At 45.2% G+C, this 21,844-nt stretch overlaps 1 protein-coding gene across 2 annotated transcripts in view; it reads left to right on the forward strand.

Moving 5' to 3' along the window:
• Window positions 1–21,844, forward strand: part of LOC116432947 (uncharacterized) — a 36,898-nt gene that overhangs the window by 673 nt on the left and 14,381 nt on the right. The window contains exons 2-9 of one of the 2 annotated variants that reach the window (XM_076368393.1): window positions 1,265–1,374; window positions 3,756–3,788; window positions 4,701–4,766; window positions 7,492–7,736; window positions 7,854–8,118; window positions 8,209–8,602; window positions 8,691–8,876; window positions 10,358–15,203. In XM_076368393.1, coding sequence (XP_076224508.1) covers window positions 1,297–1,374; window positions 3,756–3,788; window positions 4,701–4,766; window positions 7,492–7,736; window positions 7,854–8,118; window positions 8,209–8,602; window positions 8,691–8,876; window positions 10,358–12,252 — 3,162 coding nt within the window. In that variant the 5' untranslated portion in view covers window positions 1,265–1,296 and the 3' untranslated portion in view covers window positions 12,253–15,203. Of the gene's footprint in view, window positions 1–449; window positions 1,375–3,755; window positions 3,789–4,700; window positions 4,767–7,491; window positions 7,737–7,853; window positions 8,119–8,208; window positions 8,603–8,690; window positions 8,877–10,357; window positions 15,204–21,844 lie in introns of both variants that reach the window. The other variant, XM_076368392.1, reaches the window with a different exon arrangement.

A 21,844-nucleotide genomic window follows, 5' to 3' on the forward strand; every position in this document is an offset into this window, starting at 1 on the left:
GCGATAAGAGATCACGTGATCTACTATCACGTGCAGTGATCGATTTAAACTTCATACTTTGTATATATTTGTACTTTCTATAGAAGTCACTATTACTATACGCATGAAGTGTCTAATATCGAGAACATATTTAATTAGATTCAATTTACATTTATATTCAAAACAAATAGTTACGCGGCGCAAAAATTGTATATTAAACGCGTTTCCATTTCAACGTTATTTACAAATCGACGTGTACGAAACAGATATATTATTTTACAATTTCATAAAAGATAGGTAATTCAGAATGTTCATACAGAGCTACGAACATCTCTTTATTCCAGTAATCATCGGAGAAAAGGATGAAGTTGAAAAAAATATTAAAAAGGAAAGCCAACTAAATGATTCTTAATCTAAATCAATATATCTAGCAACTGTAGCCACATTAAGACGTGTCTTCAAATGCGCAGAAATTCCGAAACGCGTCTTCGAGCTTCGGGGGAACGAACACGCTTGTCTCCTATCGTGAACGCCGTTTCGTTTCGTAATCGCAAATATGTGGCGCCACTATCGCCGGCATTACCAACGTTCACTATCATAAAAGATCCGTCTCGAGAAAATCTTTTCCTTGAACGTTCCCCGTTTTCGTAATATCGCCGGTGAAACTCGAACCGACTGTTTAACATGGACGACAGTAGAAGTGAACCGAATTCGTAGTATTCTTCTGAAGGGTGTTCCGCGTGGTTCACGTACCGGTGTACGAGCTTGGCGCGAAAACTCGCTTTCAAGGAGCGCGTCGGATCCCTGGGCATACAATACAGCACGAGGGACGGAGAAAGGGAGAGGGAGAAACAGAGAAAGACCGAGGGTAAGGGCCAGGGGGTGTCAGGGGATCTCGAGCAACTTGGCACGTCCGTGTACGGAGGCAACAGTGCTGGTGGCAGCACAGACGCTCGTTGATGAGCGAACAATTCACTTTGGTACGCGGTTTCACGACGTTATTTCGTCTGATCGGTGTCGTGAAACAAGGGTGTGCACATGTACCCACGCGACGGGCCGATAAACTGTGTCTGTGACATTTTTACCAGTTCGATTATCCTAAGTTAAAACGGTCAAGTGTCGTCGCGGTGGCTCGAAGAGTTCGTGGCTGGTGCGCGCCGTGCGTGCGGTTGATCGGAGCGTATACCGCTGCTCTCGTCAATTTGGTGGGAGAGTGAGAGTGAGAGGGAGGAGGGGTTTCCCGTCCTCCTCTTCCCTCGCTAAAATCAGCCGGATTTTTGAACAGGGAGGAAACACGAAAAATTGCATAGTAAAAACATGGAAATATCGAAGAGTTTGCAGGAAGAGATTCTGACCGTGCAAAACAAACTGAAAAATGCCATACGCGATCATCAGGTGAGTTCCGCGACTGTGCATGTATGTATGTCGATAGCGATTTAAAGATTGAGAGTACGAAGCCGAACGAACGAGCGAGCGAGGAAGGAAGTTCACGAATAATTCCTCATCGACCAAGTTTTTACTTCTGTTATGCACGCTGTCCCTCCTACCGATTGAAAAATCTAGATAATACGCTCGATAGATAATCGACGGGTAAAGTGAAAAGTTTTCCCAACAGTTTCGATGCGCATCGTTCGAATACAAAGCTGTTGTTTCCGAGTATACCTCTCGCGACGCTCAAATGGAAATCAAACACGCTTTAAAGCGTCGTTTAAAATGGTTCACTTTTGTGATTCGGTTCCCTTGGCATTCCCACGCACAATGTGTGCATGAACGCATGTACGCACTAGGCACGCGCGCGCCTGCATAAATGCATTCCTCCTATACTATATTTGCGGAACTTGTTTCTTTAACGCGAATTCTTCGAAGTTTCATGAAACAATGATCATCGTCAAAGATGTCCGGTTTATTACGGGCACTCGGGACGAAAACTCGCAAACATGGCATACATGCCTCTTCGATCTATTATAAAAGTATCCCGGCATCGCTACTGCTCTCGCGTTTCGACATTTGTTAAACTGTTCCCTGTTCAGCTGTATACGCAATGTTGCACGTTATCGAAAGTGAAAGAAGCGTAACAAGTTCCGTAGGAAGTTTTCGCTCGCCTTAAATCATGCGACGAGCGTGCACCGATCGGTGGTAATTTTTTGTTACGAATCACATAAATTCGAAGGTGAACGAGTTGTTCAGGCCTTAACCTTTGTTGGTAGAGTGTTTCGACCGATGCGTCGCATGACTTTGAGAACCAACATTCTGTCTCTTTCTCGCTCGTTTATTCGGTTACTCACTTGTTCGGTTCATTTCCCTCTCGCTTCTTCATTCTCTCCCCCCTCTCTACCTCTCTCTTGCTCGTTCACCCTAACTTCCACCGTTCCGTATCCACTCTTTTCAAGCTCTTCCCCTTTCTCTACTTTCCTCTTTGTCTAATTCCTCCTTTCTTTCCCTGCATCGCCGTAAACTTTCAAATTAAAGCTGGGTAAATACCGTATAACGTCCACTTATATTTCCGCGAACACTATCAACCTCCATAACGCTCCATCCTTGTCCCGTGCCTAGTTATCTCCCTATCTTTACCTGCTTCACAGGAAATTCTTCATTTTTATTGCCCCGTACGCATAGAAACGGCTTAATGCTAACCAAGCGTGCAGTTTACCAACTGAGCCGGTGGAAAACTTGTCGTTAACGTTCGAACACTATCCTCCTCCCGTTTGAAATCCTTTGTTAACACTCGTCCCGTGTGTCGGTAAGCGTTGCATTATAAATGCAACGAGGGTTAAGGCGTTCTATCGGCACGATTCGACCGTACGCTAACGCATGTATCTATAGGAAAGGATATTATCGAATTGCAGTACACGTGTACTTCTTGTTTCGCTCATTACGCTCGAACTTTTATTAACTAGCAGGGACGCTAGCCGGGATATGCGCGCGGAGGAAAGTTTCTCGGCGCGCGATCCGCATTGTGCCCTGCTCTACCGACCTTGTCCCGTGTAACTCCTCGAAATTGAATATTTTCGTTACACAGTTCCCGATACTTTCGGTCGATAGCGCTCGATCCGTTTCCGATTCTTATTAACGGTCTACGCGTTCATGCTTTTTACAATCTCCACATTAATGACATCGGCATCTGCATAGAAATATTAAAGGAAACGCTTGAAACGCGTAGCTGTTAGTTTTAACAGCCGTATCGGTAACACAAATAGATCGATATTCTTATTCAGAGTATTCGTGTACCGGATAGGGCAAACCTGTTCTGGCTTGATGGAAATTTCAGTTGCGTCTCGATTGTCGGAGATCAGGTGCGAACCGATATCGATTCGTGAATTTTAGAAAGCTTGAAAGACTGCTTCGCGAGGTCACTATTTTAATTATTGTTTCCGCAAGTAAATAAATACATACCCCTTTTCCCTTATTTCCTTCGTCGTAATTTCTCCCTTACCTTTTATTAATGAATCCTGTTCGAACGTCGGTAATACTCTCACCGTTATTGTTATTATTTATTTCCATTATGACACATTAGATTTAAAGAAAATTAAACTTAATCTATTATGCATGGAATTTTTCCTAATATTCAAAAAACAAAGAAGAGATAATGGTGAATTTCGTTACAGTGAAATAAATCAGAGTTTAATGGTTTTGATTTTTCTAAAGCGAGCAGGGTGCGGCGTCTCGTTAAATTACGTCATTGCATGGCAGATGCGGTCATCCTAAGTGCGAGACGTTTTACCCAAATAATTATTATCCATGTAAAATTAATAGAAAATTTTCTGTTTAAATTGCAGATCTGCGTGGGTAAATTAAAAGACGACCCCAACGTAAGTTGCTTCACTTTTACTGACCTATGGAACTATCTTTAATGAGCGCGTAATTATTCGCAAGCCGGAGGAATCGTAATAACGGCGACGTCGCTGCTAGACCAACAGCAAGAGAGAAAAAAAAAACGATTGAGACCTCTCGACTAGTTATTTTTGGCATTAAAATTGATCTCGAAGTTCAGTGGACATAAAACCGTTAGTGTACGGTGATTTCGCTTGTGAGTTCGTTAGCGTGTTTTCGCAGGAAGGTTTTCATGTACCTTGATCTAATAATTGCGATCATCGATGGTCGTTAACTGTTTTTCTGCTGATCAGACGTACTAGCTGTTATGGATCCTCCAATGAATACGGCGTCAACCAAATTTTCTGTCTAATTGAAAACACACTGATACCCGCCATAAACTGACTATAATTAGGCGGTGGCCACGGTTACACCGGTTACCGCGCGCGCGTAAATTCATTGTCTTCCGTATGCAATTTATTATGTCATCCTTGTAATGTAACGGAGCTTGCATTGTCACGCTGCTTGAAAACCTTATGAAACTAATTATCCAATCTACTGTTACGCTGTGTCCCAAAACGACCTTAACAGTTTTGGATGAAGATTTTTAGTCCTTGACAATGAATTACGCACTGGTAAATCGACGGTGACGATTGTGTGTTAGTCGACAGAAATTGGCACCAGATTCACATTTAATAACGTGTACATTATTGATTAATTTCATTTAGAAATGATGCAAATGCACTTTAGAAAGAACTTGGAAGAACGCATTCGGAAAAATATATTGTTTGCATCGTGTAGCTTTATTTTTTATCGTGACGTATAATTTATAAACTTATTAAATTGTGGTATCACGGGAATTGCACATTTCATTTTGGTTTGAGAATGATTAATTTCTCTTTGGTTTACAGAATACGGACATTCTCGGTCAGATACAAAAGATTCACTTACACATCGTATCCCTGGGAAGATGCCAGGTAAGTTCAGAATTGATTTCCTCGAGCTTCACTCTTTCGCGATGATCCAGGCCAGCCCTGTTCGTGGACGTTCCATATTTAAAACCTGTCCATTCCGTGCGAATAGAAATAATGTCGTATTAAATTATTGTCACCCTATCGGAGGATTCCTATAAGGAAGCATTCTATAGCCGAAGTAATCGCGTCTGAACGGTATTTTTTCGGGCAATAAAGCGCCGAAAGCACGGGACGCGAAGAAAAAAGTATTCACTTCGTCGGGAAACTTGGATAATTGAAAGGAAATAGACGAAAAAAACAGATTAAACGAATCTTGCCTGAGGCTTTCAACACACTATCGACCGGTCGTCTAAAATTAGATGTTCCGAAGACTAGTTTAGTTCTACTAAACTACTACAACTTTTAATCAAGTCTTAGTTCGAAATTCTATATCAACACACAATTGTCGTCTCACAATATCAATATTCGTAAACAATCTTGTAATTTACATGTACGTAGGTACACAGCCATCGCGTTCGTTCGACATTTTTGAACCTCTGTTCCTATTCATCTACAATTCCATAGAGACATTTGTAGTACCCTATCCATGTTTCCTTATTACTTCCGAAAGTATTGTCTGCACGAAATAACACATAAGTTCCGGAGTTCCGTAATCACGTGATACTAGGTTCATTTCGATGCAGCAAGTTCGAGGATATTTCTCGGGAACGTTAGACACCGTATCGCACGCTTGCGCGAGAGACTTCCTGCTGGATCGCCTGTCCTATAGCTACGCGTCTCTTTATTACTAAAAAAGGAAGAGAAATGAAAAAGGAGAAAGATTATTTTAACGAAGCAGCATGAAATGCCTGCCTACACGGACTAGTTCTTGCGACGCGCGTTCTTTCGGGAATTTTCGAAATGTTCCCGAGTCAAGCTTCCACGTCGGGACCACGATGGTTTGCAATTTCTTTACGGGGTACTCGCTGGAATGAGTAACGCACAGTTATAATTAAATAGGGAACTCGTCGAGCGAGTTTACCGACCACCTTTCCAAACTTCGTCGATCATGTTGTGGATAGGGCGGGACAGACATTGTTTTCCTCCCGCGCGCACAATATCCGACTTCTTTCCCTGCGTTTCGCAACTTGGCTTACCGCCTTATCAAACTTATTACATTACGATCGTGTCGTGACACATCGTCGATATCAGGCTTCCCGACCTACCGTAAAAAGAAAGAACGAAATGACGTCGGTACTCCTCGCGGAAATCGCTAAGAAAGTTTCACCGGTCGCGCGACTTTAATGATTCGCCCTGGGCAATCAATGTTATCCTTGTACCGACTCGCAGGTGTATGCGTTATATATATATATATATATATATATATATATATATATGTATGTGTCCTCCCTATAGATTCTCGTTACTAGTCGAACGCGGTGGCGCGGTATCATAGAATCGATTCGGACGTGTTTCTTCAGCCGATTCCCGAATCGACGAAGAATCGATAGCGAGGCGCGCCTCGGCCGAAGAGGCTCCGGTGGATGCGCTTTGCTGTGTCACAGCATCCTTTCCTAAACATTTCCGCGGTAATCCCGCCGGCGCGGACGCCGCGTTCCTCCTCCTTGTCCACCCCCGCCTCCTCCGGCTCCTGCTTCTCCGGCACCGCGACTACCACCACCATCGCAAGTCCTTTCGTTCCTTCCTGTTTCCTCCAACTTTATTCGGCGATCCTGTCTGGACATTTTTCTTCTTTTTCCTCGCCAGCAATAAACGAGCGACCCAGGTAGATTGCTGTCGGTGCAAAGGAGATACGTAAACGGATAGAAATGGATAAAGGGTGGGAGTACACACAGATACACACCGGGAGGGGTAGTGGGTGGAGGGTGTGAGACGACGAGAGACTGGATAGAAGAGAGAAAGAGAAGGAGAGATAGAATGGGACTTGGGTGCAAAGGAAGCAGAGTAGGGGCCGGGTAGAGGCGGGGGGCTCAATCAATAAAATGTCCCGCAGAAACGTTTTCAGCTCTTTACGAAATCTCCACGGTTTTTTCCCTTTTCCCTCGCCGTCCGCTTTCCACCCCCGCCGACATTCCGTTCCACCGGCTTTCCGCTGCTTTCTATGCCGAGTTTTCCACCGCGTTTCCCCTACCTTCCAACCCTCCTTCGTTGTTTCTCCCGTTAAACATTACTTTCGAGAACTTCTGGAAGTAGTTCGACACTTCCGCCGAGACATTCCGTATAATCGAGTCGGCTGGTAATATCGTTGCGGATTATCAACGGGGAGTCTCGCCGCGGAATACATGAATCCGTCGCTACGCTGGGACAAACTGGGCCAAATCTTTGTTGTTCTTTCGTTCTTTGCGAAAGTTCAGACGGCACCGCGTTTCCGCGGCGTAGGCGGGCACCTTCCGCGGGACGGGATGGCGCGTTCGACGTTTCGCGATCCGAAACGTCGGGACAAGCGATCGTATTCCTAAATACTTCGATCGCGGGACAATCGAGGGAAGTTGGGCAATTTTCTTGGCAGAACTGTTTATTCGATTTTCATAATCTCTGCTCGAGATGGGGTTTTCCGGGAGCGTTCGGCGCCATTTTCGTGATTTATTGGACCGTTCGCTGAGAATACATTCCGGCCGCCGTTTAACGACGAGCATACCCGTTTGAACGATCAGCGACACGATCTGCCAAGAAAGTTTTCGACGATTGTCGTCGTGCGATGCTCACTATTTTCATCGTTAACACGCAGAAGCAAGTTGTCCAGCGGCTGCGCAAAGAGGTCGAAACGTTCAAGGCGGAGAACGTGAACGGAGCGAAAGTTTCCATAGCGTCGCTCCTCGGGTTGAACAACAATAATCACATTACAAACAACAACGAGACGAAGCTCAAGAGCGCCGGCAATGACTTCAGTACTAAGAGCTCGAAAGAGGACTACGAAGAAATTGTTAGGAACGGGGATGTACCTTCGCCGGCGCAGGACACTGTACCAAGAAAGTGAGTAACTTTAACAGTTAACACGTTTAACTGAAGCGAAATGTTTTCCTCGAAATAATGTTAGATATAATGGTAATAGAGTGGACGATATTTATATTTTGATGAATTGTTTTTCAGGGAACGCCCGAGTTCTGTGGAAACAATTTCTGGTGAAGATGATGTTATCGAAGTTTCCATGGACGAGAACTCGAACGAAAAGTCGGAGAAAGAAGAATCGGAGAAGGAGTGTAAAGTCGAGTTAACTGAAAAGATCAATTTCTTAAGCGCTCTTGGTCTTATCACGACTTCAACATGTGCCGAGTTGCAAAACAGAAGGGCTGAGAGAAAACGTCGTAGTACGGCCAATCCGCAATTCGTTTATTCAAGTCTTGAAGTGCCAACGGTAATACACTTTCGCACTTCGCATAACGAGCTTACGTTTTGATACGTTAGTATCCTTCCTTTTCAACTGTACTACTTGTATTTATTTTAGAAACGAAAAAGACATTCGTACCTGCAATCCGGAAATGTTCCTCAAACTCGCCAAACAACCGCACGTATGAACGGGCCTTCGCCTCCGCCTGTAAAAGCTGCACCGCCAAAATCTACGTCACCACCGACGTCAAGGACTGTGATGAAGTCTTTGATCCCGGTTCAGAAATCCACCACACGACCGAATATTCTTAGAAACGTGACAGACAGTAAAGTTTATACCAACAAGGCCAAGGTTGAAAATGGTCCCAGTCAGATACAATTACCTGTCCCCACTATGAAATCTGTTCAATCGATTGGTAATAAGGCTGTTCATATACCAGGCTTGCCTTCCAGTTTAACTATCGAAAGAATCAGTAATGATTCAGCAGTCTGTATAAGCTGTAGGAATCCAGGTGCGTTAGAAAGTTCATATTCTAGAATAGTGGTACGAATATTTAAAAGGGCCTGAAACCCTGATACACGAATGTTGTATTACGATAGGTACACTTACGGTATGTGAAAATTGTGCATCGAACTATCATGTATCCTGTCACTCTGTATCACCGGCACCGCCAAGGATATGTCCGAAATGTGCCCTGATAGAGGAGGAAGAGATCGAAGACGCTGACGACGGGGAAGAGGAGGAAGATGGAGGACGCCCGATGTTCAAGAAGGACGAAGAACTCGGTAAATCGTCCTTGGTTTTTGAAAGGGTTTTTACTTGTAGTAACGTTGATCGTGTGATTGACAAAAAAGTTCTTGTTTCCTGCAGACACTAGCTTGTTATGAATGTTCGTGGCACGCTTATCTCATTTCGCGGTGGCACCGTCCGGGATTTAGTAAATGTATCCTACATACAGCAAAGACGTTATCGGTTGTCTTCGATAATCGAACGTTGGCGTGTACATTTGGATGGTGAAAGCAAAAAGTTTCGTAGTTAAAAGATAGGATGGCGGGAAAAGAGAGAAAGATACTTGTAGATAATACAGGCACGTTGTTCCAATGATAAGCAGGAAATTGTGTAACATGGGTCCACAATTTCTAGATTTAACGTGCAACGAGGTATCGCAGCGTTGCCGCAGACTTTATTGAACGTAAGCACACAGAGAGAATAAACGAGAGAGCAGCCTACCGGGAGAAGTGTCCGCGAGTGAGACCGGCTCCTCGAATACGGCTGAAGGATTTGCAATTAAGAAGAACTTTTTGGTCGATCGTCAGTAATAGGGCACAAAAAAGCAACGTGTATTGAACGCGAAATATCTTGCAGAGGAGAAAGAGAGAGAAAGATATGAGCTGCGCGAGCGAAACTCGGATCTGAGATTGCAGGTTTACGAGTTGGAAAAACGCTCACAACTACTCGGCCAATCACTTCAGGTTCGTCCTGTGGCCTGCGTAGAATGAAATTCATAAATCTTTTATTTTCATTTGGAATGCCGTTCGATTATTTAATGAAACTAAACATTTTCTATCTCTTTTGTTTTTTCATCAGTGAGAACCTGCAAGATCTCTACGTTTTTTCTTATCTTCTTCGTTTCCAATATTATTTTTCAAAAACATATCGATTTCCTTCAAAATTGAAACCCATACTTTTAGTTCTCTGAAAAATCGATTTGTTTCTGAGGTTGTGTAACATCTGTTAGCATATTTGCCGTAGAGTCTATGTTATATATACGCAAAGACATATATGTATATATATATATATAAATTAGTCTTCTTAAATTAGATTGATCGTTACGTTCAATGTGTGCACTATTCGTCTGCAGCAACAGTTTTATCCGTTAATCCGTGAAAACACGGAATGCACGATGCTTCCTTCACAAACAGTTTAGATCTTAACATCATTAAACGAGTGTTCGTCTTTTATTCTCGAATTTGAATTTTGTGTTGGTTTTGCATTTTTAGCTACAAACATAGCTATTTGAATCGGATACACAAACCTAGATTCGTGTGCGAAAGACATGTTCAAAAATTGCGTGTGTGTGTGTGTTACATAATCAAAAAATATTCGAATTCAATCTGTTCGTTACGTCGTATATTATTAGCATGCGCATCTTCGTTCCAGTATTACAAGTTAGAAGATCAACTTAAATTTTATGTTTCAATTTTGTTTTCGGTTCTCGCAGAGCTATTTGTTCGCTTGATTAACGGTATGATTTTTCTTTCAACAGCTACAACATCGCATGCGCCAGGACTTATTAGGAAAGCAAGAGAAGACGCAGAGATCTATAAAACGGCTTGTGGACTTCATAAAACTGATGCAGCTCAGAAAAAGCGGGGATTCTCCTCCGCCATCGGCATCAGTCAATTACCCTCTTCGACCTTCCTCATCCCAATCTCCTCAAACAACGTCTCTTCATCAACCGTCAACCAGTCGGATGTCGGGTCTTCCACAACAATCACCGAGCAACGAGAAAACGTGCCCTACTCCTCCATCGTCCTCAATCAGTTGCCCCGATCGAGCATCGCCTATATTGACCGGTCAGAGCCTCAAGTGTCCTACGCCTATCAGTTACCAGTCAGCAGTGTTCAATCAGAAAAACATCAGTCATACCTCATCGTCAAAAAAATCACAGAACCACCAAGACGGCCAAGTCAGTCTTCCGATGACCAAAGTCACGGCGCAATGCTCAACTATAAGCTGCCAACCACATCAGGGTACAACCCCCGCGTTCAGGCCGAAATCTCTGTCGCCCAGTCCTCTGTGTTCGTCGGTAAGCAGTTGCCCGACGTCGTCGATCGTAACCGTAAGAAACAAACAAACCGCGCAGTACCCGCTCTCAACCGTATCATCGACACCGAAAACCTCTCCATCACGGCAGAGTATCAGCTGGAACGTGCGACCCTCAACGGCCGGAAGTCCCGGGCTAGGCAAGCAAGGAACAAATTCGGTATTAACCAGCTGCGATCCGCTAGAGCCACAGAAATCTTATTGCCCGCCTACGATAATACAGAATCCGATAAACAACTACAAATCACAAAATCAACCGAGCCAGAAGAAACAAGCGTGTTCGGTGGTCGTTCGAAATACCGGCCAAGAACCGGTGGTCTTCTCCACTCATTGTTCGCAGGCCATAACAAGTCCTATATCATCACCGATAATTCTCGAGAGTCACGAGACTTCGGCACAGTTGACAAAGATACCGTCGTCTGTCGGCAACAGTTGTATCATCAAGACTACCAGCTGGAGTCAGTCGAACGAAACGAATCTCCTGTCCAATTGCAACGCGGCGCCCTCACAAAATTCTTCGAGCACGTGAAATTGGAAGAAGCGCATATACCAGCGCCATCTAGAGCAAAGCTAGTATACAAAAGCGGCACTACTTCCGAGAGGAATGAACTTGATATCAGTGAAGTCGCGGATGAGGATACGAATAGCAACGAGTACGTTGGCAAAACACCCTTGTCGTCCGGTAACATTGACGAGGAGTATAACGATCGCGAGGTCAAGCAGACCAGCTGGCTAGCAAATAGAATCGCGATGAAGAAGAATCAACGGAACGACGCCGGTAATAAGATAATAGATTCGTTTGATCCTGTACCGAGTTCGGTAACTAGAACAGCCGATATTATTACGTATGAACGTAAACGTCCTAACCAGTTTGTGAGGGTCGAGTGCGAGCCCGATGACGATGAGGATAATGCACTGGTCGGAACATTTCAGACTGATGTAACTTATCCGAGGCGTATCGCATCTCTCGCGGAAATTGTATCGGACAATCGAAGGGATCGGCAAGATTCGGCGTCCCTGTGTAACGCACAAAGCAATTTCATGGAGCTTCGTAACGAGGTCTCAGTTCCTGACGATAAGGCTGACACCGAGAGACAAGACTTATCCAGTGGCAGACGTTCGACCAGCAGCAGCAGCGGTAGCAGCACCAGTGACAGCGATACTCCGGAACAAGCAATGAACGACACTATTAAGTATTCACGGCGACGATTGTCCGGAAACGAGTACAAGGAACGTTTGGGCATTAACGCTGTATCCCCGGAGAGTATGCAGGTGCTCGAACAGTTCGAGTCGGCTATGCTGGAAACTGAATGTAGCAATGCTGCCACTTGCTAGAGTTAGTTAGATTAGGATGTGGTATTAACGTGCTGATCATGTTCATTGCTAGAACTTTTTTCCTTTCACTGAATAATGATAACGGTCGATTATTTTGTATCAGACAGTAAGGTTTCTCGCGTGGCGTGCGATTACGTTCGAGAAACTTCGTTGAACGTATATTTTCAGGAGAAATTCGGATCCGTACGTGTTTCGTACTGCATTTGAGTCCGTTACTTATCTAGGATACCTAAAGGAAAAGAAAATTAGGTTATTTGTAATGGCTACTGAGCTTCTTAGGCAGTTCCTACTTTCCGTACTGCCTTCAGAGACAATGCAATTGATTGTTATATCGACACTAATCACTGTTTCGTCGATAACGATGGTAATTAAGTACCATTTACGTTTCACTCTCTACCAAGATACGTATAATTCACGACTTTTATTCTATTAGATACGTTGTCTGTTCGTTTATTTATTAATTGTTGTTCATTAGGCTTTTTCGTGATAGTTTACGAACCTTGAGGACCAAGTTCGAATTTCTTACAGTTTGAATCACGTTTAATTTCACCGGAAATTAATGGAGATCCTAATTCGCTTGCGTGCGATACACGCATTCATCTGTCCTTAATGCTCACAGACCAACGTAAGGAACTAATGTGCACAGTAATTTCCTTTGAATCACCTATGGAAACGTCTTATTGAGTTTTAGCGTTTAATATCTCTTTCGTTGATGTTCACGAACCAACAGTGTAGAAAACACGCACATATCCGACAGATTATGATCTGTGAGAACGTAGAAAGACTTGAAAATGAAGTCTACGTACGTAAGCTGAGTCATATTACCATACTGCCTTAATAGTAATTTAAAAATGGTACTTTTTACAATAATTTCTACGGATAAGCACGTGACGTGTGTACGACTCAATAGACTGATTTGGACGTCGCCATATTGAAATTAAGAGGCATGACGGAGAAAAGGAAAAGGATAATCAAAACTCGTTACCGTAATCGAAAACCTAGGCGTTAAGGTTGCGTGTACGTTAATAAGTAGATGAAACGTTATCAGAGTAACGTATACCTTACTTTTACGATTCAGATAGAGTTTCATACGAATGAGGTGTAATGAAGCTGTTTCACTCATTTTTTTTTTTTTTTTTTTTTTCAAACGAACCTTTCACATCGAGGTAAATGCTTCGAACGAATGAAAGGACGTTGTCATTATTATTTTTACCGTATCATTTACAGACTTCGAAAGCATTTCCCTCGATAAACCGTTGTAGCAGTATTCACTAAATTAAAATCCGCGGCGCGCGCGCGGATGTCTTTCATCAAATACATTGTGCCGAACATTACGATTTATACAGAGATAACCGGTCACGAAGTTATCCTAGAGATAAATCGGTCCGATTAGAAATCGGGCGCAATTATGCCTGTCGGAGTTCGTTAAAAATCTATTTATTGCGTTTTCGTTTTCTTGTTTTACACGGCAATTATTGCCAGCTTGTCCAATACATTCAACTAGTGTATAAAACGACGAAAGATACTAAGGAAAAAGAGAGAAAAAAAAGAAAGAAAGAAAGAAAGAAAGAAAGAAAGAAAGAAAGAAAGAAAGAAAGAGGGAAGAAGAAATTGTTATGGAATGTAGGCAACGAGATTAAGATCGAAATTCGTATTTTTATGAATAAAGTGAAATTGAGAAATTCAACGAACTGTAGATTGTAAGCGGTTTCGCTGACTGACTAACTGAGTCGCGGCGGTTCGATCGCCGGCACGCAAAAAGCACGAGAAATTATTTCTGCCGGATCCTCTCGTTTGTTTGCCGAACTAATTCGATTTGAACAATACGACCGTCCTGTAGCTTTCGAGGGTGGTGCGGATGGGGGGAGGTTTTTTCGACGCGATACACGAAATATTTGCGTGACATCGGTGCTGTAATTTTTATTTTCCATATTGACGGACAACGCGGCCCGATGGAGGGGAATCCTCGACTCGGACAAACACTCGGCTAATGATATGTAAATATGGCGGAGCTAATCAAGCGGCTGTGCCAACAGGCTGCAAGAAGAGATCAGTAGTGGCGCGCGGGCGTTCGATAACCAATGCATTTGTGCCCGGCCTGCACACACGTATCGTGGCGCAGTAACCCGCGTACATATTTAATGGTCGCACGTTAATTGCGCACTGTTTGCCCATTCCCCGTTCTACGCCCCATTCCCGTACCCACCGCCATTCTCATCACCCTTTCTATACCCGCCCTTCTCCTTTGTTAGTTTCTGCCAGAGTTTAATTTTAACCAATTTATCTCCGTCGCTCGATCGTTCATCATCGAAATCCCTGTGAAACACGGAATCACGGGGCATCCTGGATTTTTGCATCCTACAATATTGTCCCATTTCTAGACATTCTTTTTTTCACGCATACTAGCTTTAATCTAATCTAACGTTTCGAATGTTTAAGATCATCTTTATTCGAGATGGTTAAAATCTGTTTGAACAATATAAACCCTAATTACGAGTAATTTTCGCAGTCGTTAGAAATGAATGTAGCGATGCTTTGGTCTGAAAAGAAATGTAACGCCATTTCGTTCGAAGTAACACTTTAGCGAAAGTGGTACTTTAAAATACTTTTAAGGTACAAAGGGTTAAAGAAATAGAAATTGGAGTTTCGAAGATGAAATCGCCGCGGCGGAGTTTACCCCTTGGATGTTGTTTCTGTAGTTCAGCGTGTGGTCGCCAGATGGACAGATATCGTTGGGGGACATTTTTATACGACGCGAATTCAAATCGAAATTGAGTTAACGCCTCTTGCGCGGGTCGGACGGTGTTCCCTTCCTACGATCGATTGAATTGGAACTTCGTAATAGAATGCGTGCGTTGAAATATAACCGTCTTAAGCGTCATCGATCAGGAAGTCACTGCGGACAGCCATTGCGCTGAGCCGGGAAACTCGAATCGCCGATATTGACAAAGGTATTTGGATTTTGCTTCTCGCTACCCGTTGGATTTACCTTGCAGCTTTCATTTCATTTTATAAACGGATTAATTAATATTCTGCCAATTATAAACAACCTGGAGGGGAGAAATTTATCAAGATCATCCAAACGACGAGTGCAAATTGGTTTTAATTACGTCCCTTTATATAATCTATTGTTTACCATTATTATCATGGCCATAGCGCTTAACGTGCGAACGCCCGGAATAGAAAATGTTTTTTCGTACATTTTATGTTCGCTATTTTCTCTGCTAAAACTATCTAAATATATCGTGTTATTTATTCAATTTAATTTGATACTCGACGCGAAATTATTTCTAGACAATAACTTGTTGATTCTCGTTCCGCGTCCATGTTTACTCTAAAAATATTTATACGAAAATATTTTCTTCCGAATCAATTTCGTCCGTCAGCAAACACTCTCTGTTTACCCTAACCATCACGTCTGACCAGCTTCCGATGTAACTAGCACTGATCCAATCTAAATTCGCCGCGCTACTTTCACTATCTCCGGGTGAACAAGTTACGGACGATCTTCGAATATCGACTCCCATTTCCCGTGTTGGGGTGGTACATTCTATTTGACATAGGAAATAATGGCGGAAAGGCAGTTTATTCGCAGTTTTCTCTCTGACGAGCAGACGATGCCACTCAGCTAAACCGCAATCCAGGAAAGCGTTACCGATTTCCCGCTCAATTCAATTCCCTTGTAGCGACGAATTGTTTAAACGTTGGAACACGCAAATAAATCTGTTGTGCAAAATAACCTTGACACGAAGCCACCGTTGCATGGGGTGTAATCGTAGTTCTCATCTTTGCGATAGCAAATGATTTCTTCCGAGTTTCCACATTTATGAATGAAAGGTTCCGAACACTTTGTTCAATTCAGCGGTAATAAGTAAAGGTTTTCACGTCGCATTGTGCTCGTCGGAAAAAAAAAAGAACGTAACGAGTTCTTGAACAGAATCGGCACGGTTCACAGGATTTTCGCGTGGCGAGATTTACTCGCATTTATCGCGTTCCATTACTGTCGCTGGACGATTCAGTCGCCATCAACAGCATCCGCCAGCCTCAATTAAAAGCCTTTCATCGTCGCACCGAAATTGATATCGGGAAACAAAAACGCCAATTCCAGTCGTCTACGTCGCGTGTAACGCGTACCCACCGGCACACATGCACACGCGATGACCCACCGGTGTCGCGTGTGTCACTCGCGTTCTTGTATACCCGCCGGCGCACGCTGGTCTTGAAAGTGTTAATTGACCGTTGTCGGTCATTACACGGTTGATCGCAATTACACACCGCAGTTTCACGAACGGACGTCCTGCTTTCTAACGAATTAAAATTGCACCGCTCGCGAAGTAACCGCCGTCGTTCGTGTTGCCAACCCAGAACACGTCCCCGCGGGAATGTAGATAATAGATTTTACAAAACCCACGGAAATTTGGATTCGCCGGCGACGCGAAGATGTAATAGAAACTCCCAACCGTGAACTTCAACTTGAACAACTTCTTCGAGCTTCTCAACGCAGGTTCTTCGTCATTATTCGAAAGTTCCTTGAGCACAATTGGCTCACACGTTTCGAACATTACAATTCTAGCTCCGAACACTCCACGCACACCGGAAACGCCTAATGTCCACTATCCCTTATGCCGTATAGACATTGAATTTTCATTGTCACTTGTCGGCTCTGCTACACCGGCGCCGTCGCACGTGCACCGTCGATGACCGCGACAGTTGCAATAGCAGCGAGACGATCGCAATTTGGACGTTAACGTTTGCCGTTAATCATTACAAGCGTCCCCCCCCCTCGATCCCTTGGTTTTCAACGATCCGCTGGCAGAGCCCGTGGCGCAGGTAATGTATTCGGGATTCTAGTCGTGTCGCGACGTTATTATTCCGTCGCGATGTGTAAAACTAGTTGACGCTTCGTAAACCTCGATTTCACGCCTCGTCGACCTCTAATTAATGCAGTAGGAAATTATTATTCCGTTACGTGCGCTCTACGTTCTATGCATTATTTCGGATAGAGCCGATCGTACACGCCCGCCTGCCCGCGTCCGTTGCTCTTCACCGTCCATTTACCTTCGGCACGATATTAATCGACCTTTTCGCTGCGACCGAACGAAATCCCCGTGAAATCATTGACACAATTCGCGGCGCGCGTCCACGCGGACAATTCGCCCATTCGTACGCCTCCTGTACCGTGCGTCCGCGACGGAACGGGGATGAAACCCGGTTCGCTCGATTTTCAAAAGAACACCGCCGCGACCGATCCTAAACGCATCCATCCCCCTCGTTGAAGCTCGCCGGGAATCGATCGGCGGAAAGTCGAACGCTCGGAAGTTTGTAACGATGGTACTTTAGAGCTCGTGATAGCCGTCGAAGCCCCGTAGTTACCGGCGGGGATAATAATTTATCGGAATCGGTCGCATAATTACTCGGGTACGTCGTCCCGTCGTGATTGTTCCTTAACTAACTAGAAGAGCCACGGACAAAGCACGGGCCCCGGCTGGCACGGCGGCGAAGTGGGCCGGGGCTACGGAGCAACAACGAACGATATGTGGCCGCCTTAATAACAGCCGGCGGGTTCCTACCAATTTCAAGTTCGTGCTACCAAGTTACCGAAAATTCCCTCGTTTCGCTCATTACCTGCCGACGCGCGCGGTTCGCCCCCGAACGCACGGTAGGCTGTACTCCGGAGCGTAACAGCAGGGCAGGTAGACAGCAGGAATGGGTGTCGGTGCTGCTACCTCGTATACGTGGATGTAATGCATGCTAAACATGTCAGGTAATTAACGTGAGCATTACACGTATACTACCCACCGCCCTCCCCCGCTTTCCACCGGCCCACCTCTCAGTTTCGTACACTAATTACAGCCAGCTATAATGCAAACCAACCAATCGAACCGAGTTTGAAGTTCGTAATTGTATCGCGATCGAGGAATAGACGGCCGTTCTCGGGCGACGTCTTCGAGCCGATATTAATACCCGGCCGGATTACGCGACAGGTTCAACGACAGCTAGCTGCTCAATGTTACATCATCCTCATGTAAACTGAAATTCTTTCCCATGTCGCGAGGAAAAGAAACAATTTCACGGAACCCGTGGCATTTAACATAGTTCACGGCCCCAGCCGAGCGCACAACCGTTGGAAACTATTTAAAATGCAATGGAACTGAAAGGACACGAGTGTTTCATTATTTTCTAAACACGGCTAACTGTACGATTGAATCGTGTACCTTCGGTTCAGATGCATTTAAAACTCTCAGGTAATTCCTCTCGCCGGAGATTACATCCATTAGTTGTAACGTCTCGGTGACGCAACTGGTGACACGGCGGACTATTGGATTCGTTCGGAGACGGAATTTTTCACGATTGTCCCACGATGTGGGCTCGTTTAATGGTTCCGCTAGATTTAATGTTAATAGTTTGTTAAACGAATCGTGGCTTCGTTGGAGCCCGCATCGGTCGGCGAGCGTTCGAGTTGAAAGACACCGGCACAGAGTCACGCCGCGACCCGTGTATGAGGGCTCAAAGAAAGTGTAATCGAGAGAGAGAGAGAGAGAGAGAGAGAAAGAGACGAGCGCGTGTTCGCGACTGGTCCTCCGGCAAATTACACATACGGGTCCTATTACGCGAGGGTCACCGTGTCAATTGAAGGCTTCCAATCTCGGCGACATTGCCTATCGAAACCTCGTCGTATAGATGTCTTTGAACGAAAGTACGACCAGGTGGAATGGTCCGGTTTAAAGAGCAAACGGCGCTCAAAGCAGCTCTGCGGGATCCTCTGTGCCGTTCACGCGGGTATCGCGTTCGCGATTAAAATTAACTTTCATTGGAATGAACGACTTATTTAGATGCCATAACGAAAATTCAGAATTTACCCAATGCAGTAAGCGACAACGTTCAATTATGCGCTACGCGAATTTTAAGTATTGGCATATGAAAAAAGCTGTGCCAGCGAAGCCTATCCTTTTCACCTTCAACCGGACCTGTAATTAAGTGGAAAATAGATGTCCATCGTACTGTCGGTGATAAAAAAATAGAGGGCAGAGAGAAGAAGCAGAGAGCGTGGACGCATCTTTTACAAACCTTTAACGATGATACATTGCTTTCGAGTCTTCCCAATGGCCGCTATCCTGGCCGTGTTACTGTCACTTGGAAAACGAAGCCACGAGTCTGTCTCCGAGGATTCCGACCGTATTACTCTCGAAAGCCGGCGGTGGTGAATTAGTAACGCGGATAATCCCGGTCGGTGGAGCGGGTAACGAATATATCATGATAACTCAGATTTTTTCCTCGAGGAAGCCTCCTCTCTCCTCGGCTCGGCTCGACGTTGAACCAGAGATCGTGATCAACGTCAAGTTCCGGGGGTAATTGATGTTTCGCACGCTCATCGCAATAACAAAGTATCGAGCAGCAACAGTTTTAAACGCGGTCCGAAACGGTCCTTTCTATAAATATCATCTCGTCCTGGTGCCAGATTGGACTCGGTGTTCACGAGGAAACCTTAATTTCTCGTCCGTCCGTAATTTCACGGGGAATTATTCGGTGCATTAAAGGGAGTCCATGCTCCCCGGGACGTAAACGTGATGCAAATGCGAGAAACGACCGTGGCCGAATGATTATTCGCGAACGGGACGAAACGTCGCGAATGAGAGCGGTGGGAGGAGATCTGAAAACCAGCGGAGGTGAAGCCGGCGAGTGGCGCGGGTATCGGAAGAGGGGTTGAAAAGAGGGACAGAGCCGGGAGGGTAAGGACCTTTAGCCCGGTCCTTGTCGCGATCCTACGGGGCGAGAGCATGGTCGTCGCGACGCGATGCGACGCGTCCGCAGGACCGACGAACGGTTAGTTAAGGAACACGGGAAAGCACTTCTGAATCACTCACGACGACGCGCGTCCCTTCGCTCGCGCCGCTTCGGATGCCACGATGCCGTACACTTTTCCACTAGATATCACTCCGTGCATATATCAATTTTCCACTCACGTCACCGGGCCTGGGCTAGAACGCACGCCGAGAGTGGAATTTGCGAGGCCAAGATACGCGAAATCCGATACGCAACGATGATTCACCTGTGGACTACTGTCAGCGACTTCGAGTCCGCCATTCCTTGGGCCACTATTAAAAGGAGTTACGATGGAACCGCGATTCTTCCTTGTCGTTTGATTAATCGTACCCTTAGGCCATTACGCTGTTACTCCTTCATCCTATCGTTATTCCGCTCTGCGATAACGAAGAAAAATAATGAGAATATTTCATACTTCGGTGATTACGCAAGAATATTTACGATACTAGTAATATTGCAACTAAAATTATCGAAACGCACAGACCTATAGATTCTTCGGTACTAAATATGCTCGTGTTGAATTACTAAATAGCTCGAAGGAACAGCTGTCCGTCGATCGCGCAACCCTGTGAAGAACCGTCTGAGCTGGTCGCATTTCGTTGCAACCACACAAACGGATTTCCCGGCGGGCGTGCGAGCCGGTTTGGCAGAAGAACGCTCGCTCGAATGTTAAGAATACCGAGAGGAGAGGCGGCGATAAGCGCGCTGCAACTCGCAGCATAAATCGCTTATGTAGCAAACGTTCCGCCTTTGCTCTCGCGTCCGGCGCGACTTTTCCCATTTTCCTTCGTCCGCCTCGGGTGCCTTTCTTTTTTTTCCCCCCGGACGAGCGGAGCCGGGGGGTACGCGCGCGCAGATTCGAACTCGGAAGTGATGCATCATAATCAGGCGGTCAACTTACTTAGCCCGGAGTGCTACGTGCTTAAGTTAATTAGCTAATTACTAATTTTAATCGGATGACGTATGCGCATCTCGGGGGATACAAGCAAACCCTCTTAGCAGGGGGAAACTGAATTCCCATCGACCTTCTCCTTCGCTCTCGGCCAGGCTCCCTTCGTTGTCCTTTATTCTCCGTTCTTCCTTCGCCTCTCCTGTCTCTCTCTTTCATTCCCGCGACGCACAATCTCTCGTCCCCTCGTCGCCAACTCTCTCCTTTTATCCTAGGATACGGCCGGAGCTACGGGGCCTGGCTAGATCTAAGGTAAAGTCGACTTAATTGGGTCTAAGTAATTTTGCTAAAACTCTTCGCTTATTTTTCACCCATTCCCGACCGCGGCTCCTTCACACAGCCGGCCCCCGTCGTCCCATGGAGCCTCACACGCGAGAGAAATCGCCCTGGCCGCGTTCTTAAAACCCGTGGATATTCCCCGGTAATATCCGCCGCACCGTCGAGAGGCGTTCACGCTATCGTCACAGGACTATCAACCCGGCTACGCCTCACAAACGAGGTTATTCCCCGTTAATGACGCAAAACACCAGCAAAAAAAGGCCGGCTCGCAGTAACGCGAAATAAATATTTAAAGCGATTTAAATGTCGACGGGGAACACGTTAAACCGGTACAAGCGGAGCTGGTCTTGTTAGGTCGGACTGCGCGCGACTTAAATCCGTTCATTTTCCGTAACGCGACCGGAGAGAAGCGGCCGTCTTATTTCCATCGAACGTGGTTTTTTATTGGTACCCGATATTGCAGCCGCGACGCGGACGTCGTTAATATTAGAACCCGACGAGTCGGATAGATTTATTATTAATTCCGCGGGTAAGTGTCAG

This window comes from Nomia melanderi, chromosome 6 (genome assembly GCF_051020985.1).
Source record: "Nomia melanderi isolate GNS246 chromosome 6, iyNomMela1, whole genome shotgun sequence".
NCBI classification, from domain to species: Eukaryota; Metazoa; Arthropoda; class Insecta; order Hymenoptera; family Halictidae; genus Nomia; species Nomia melanderi.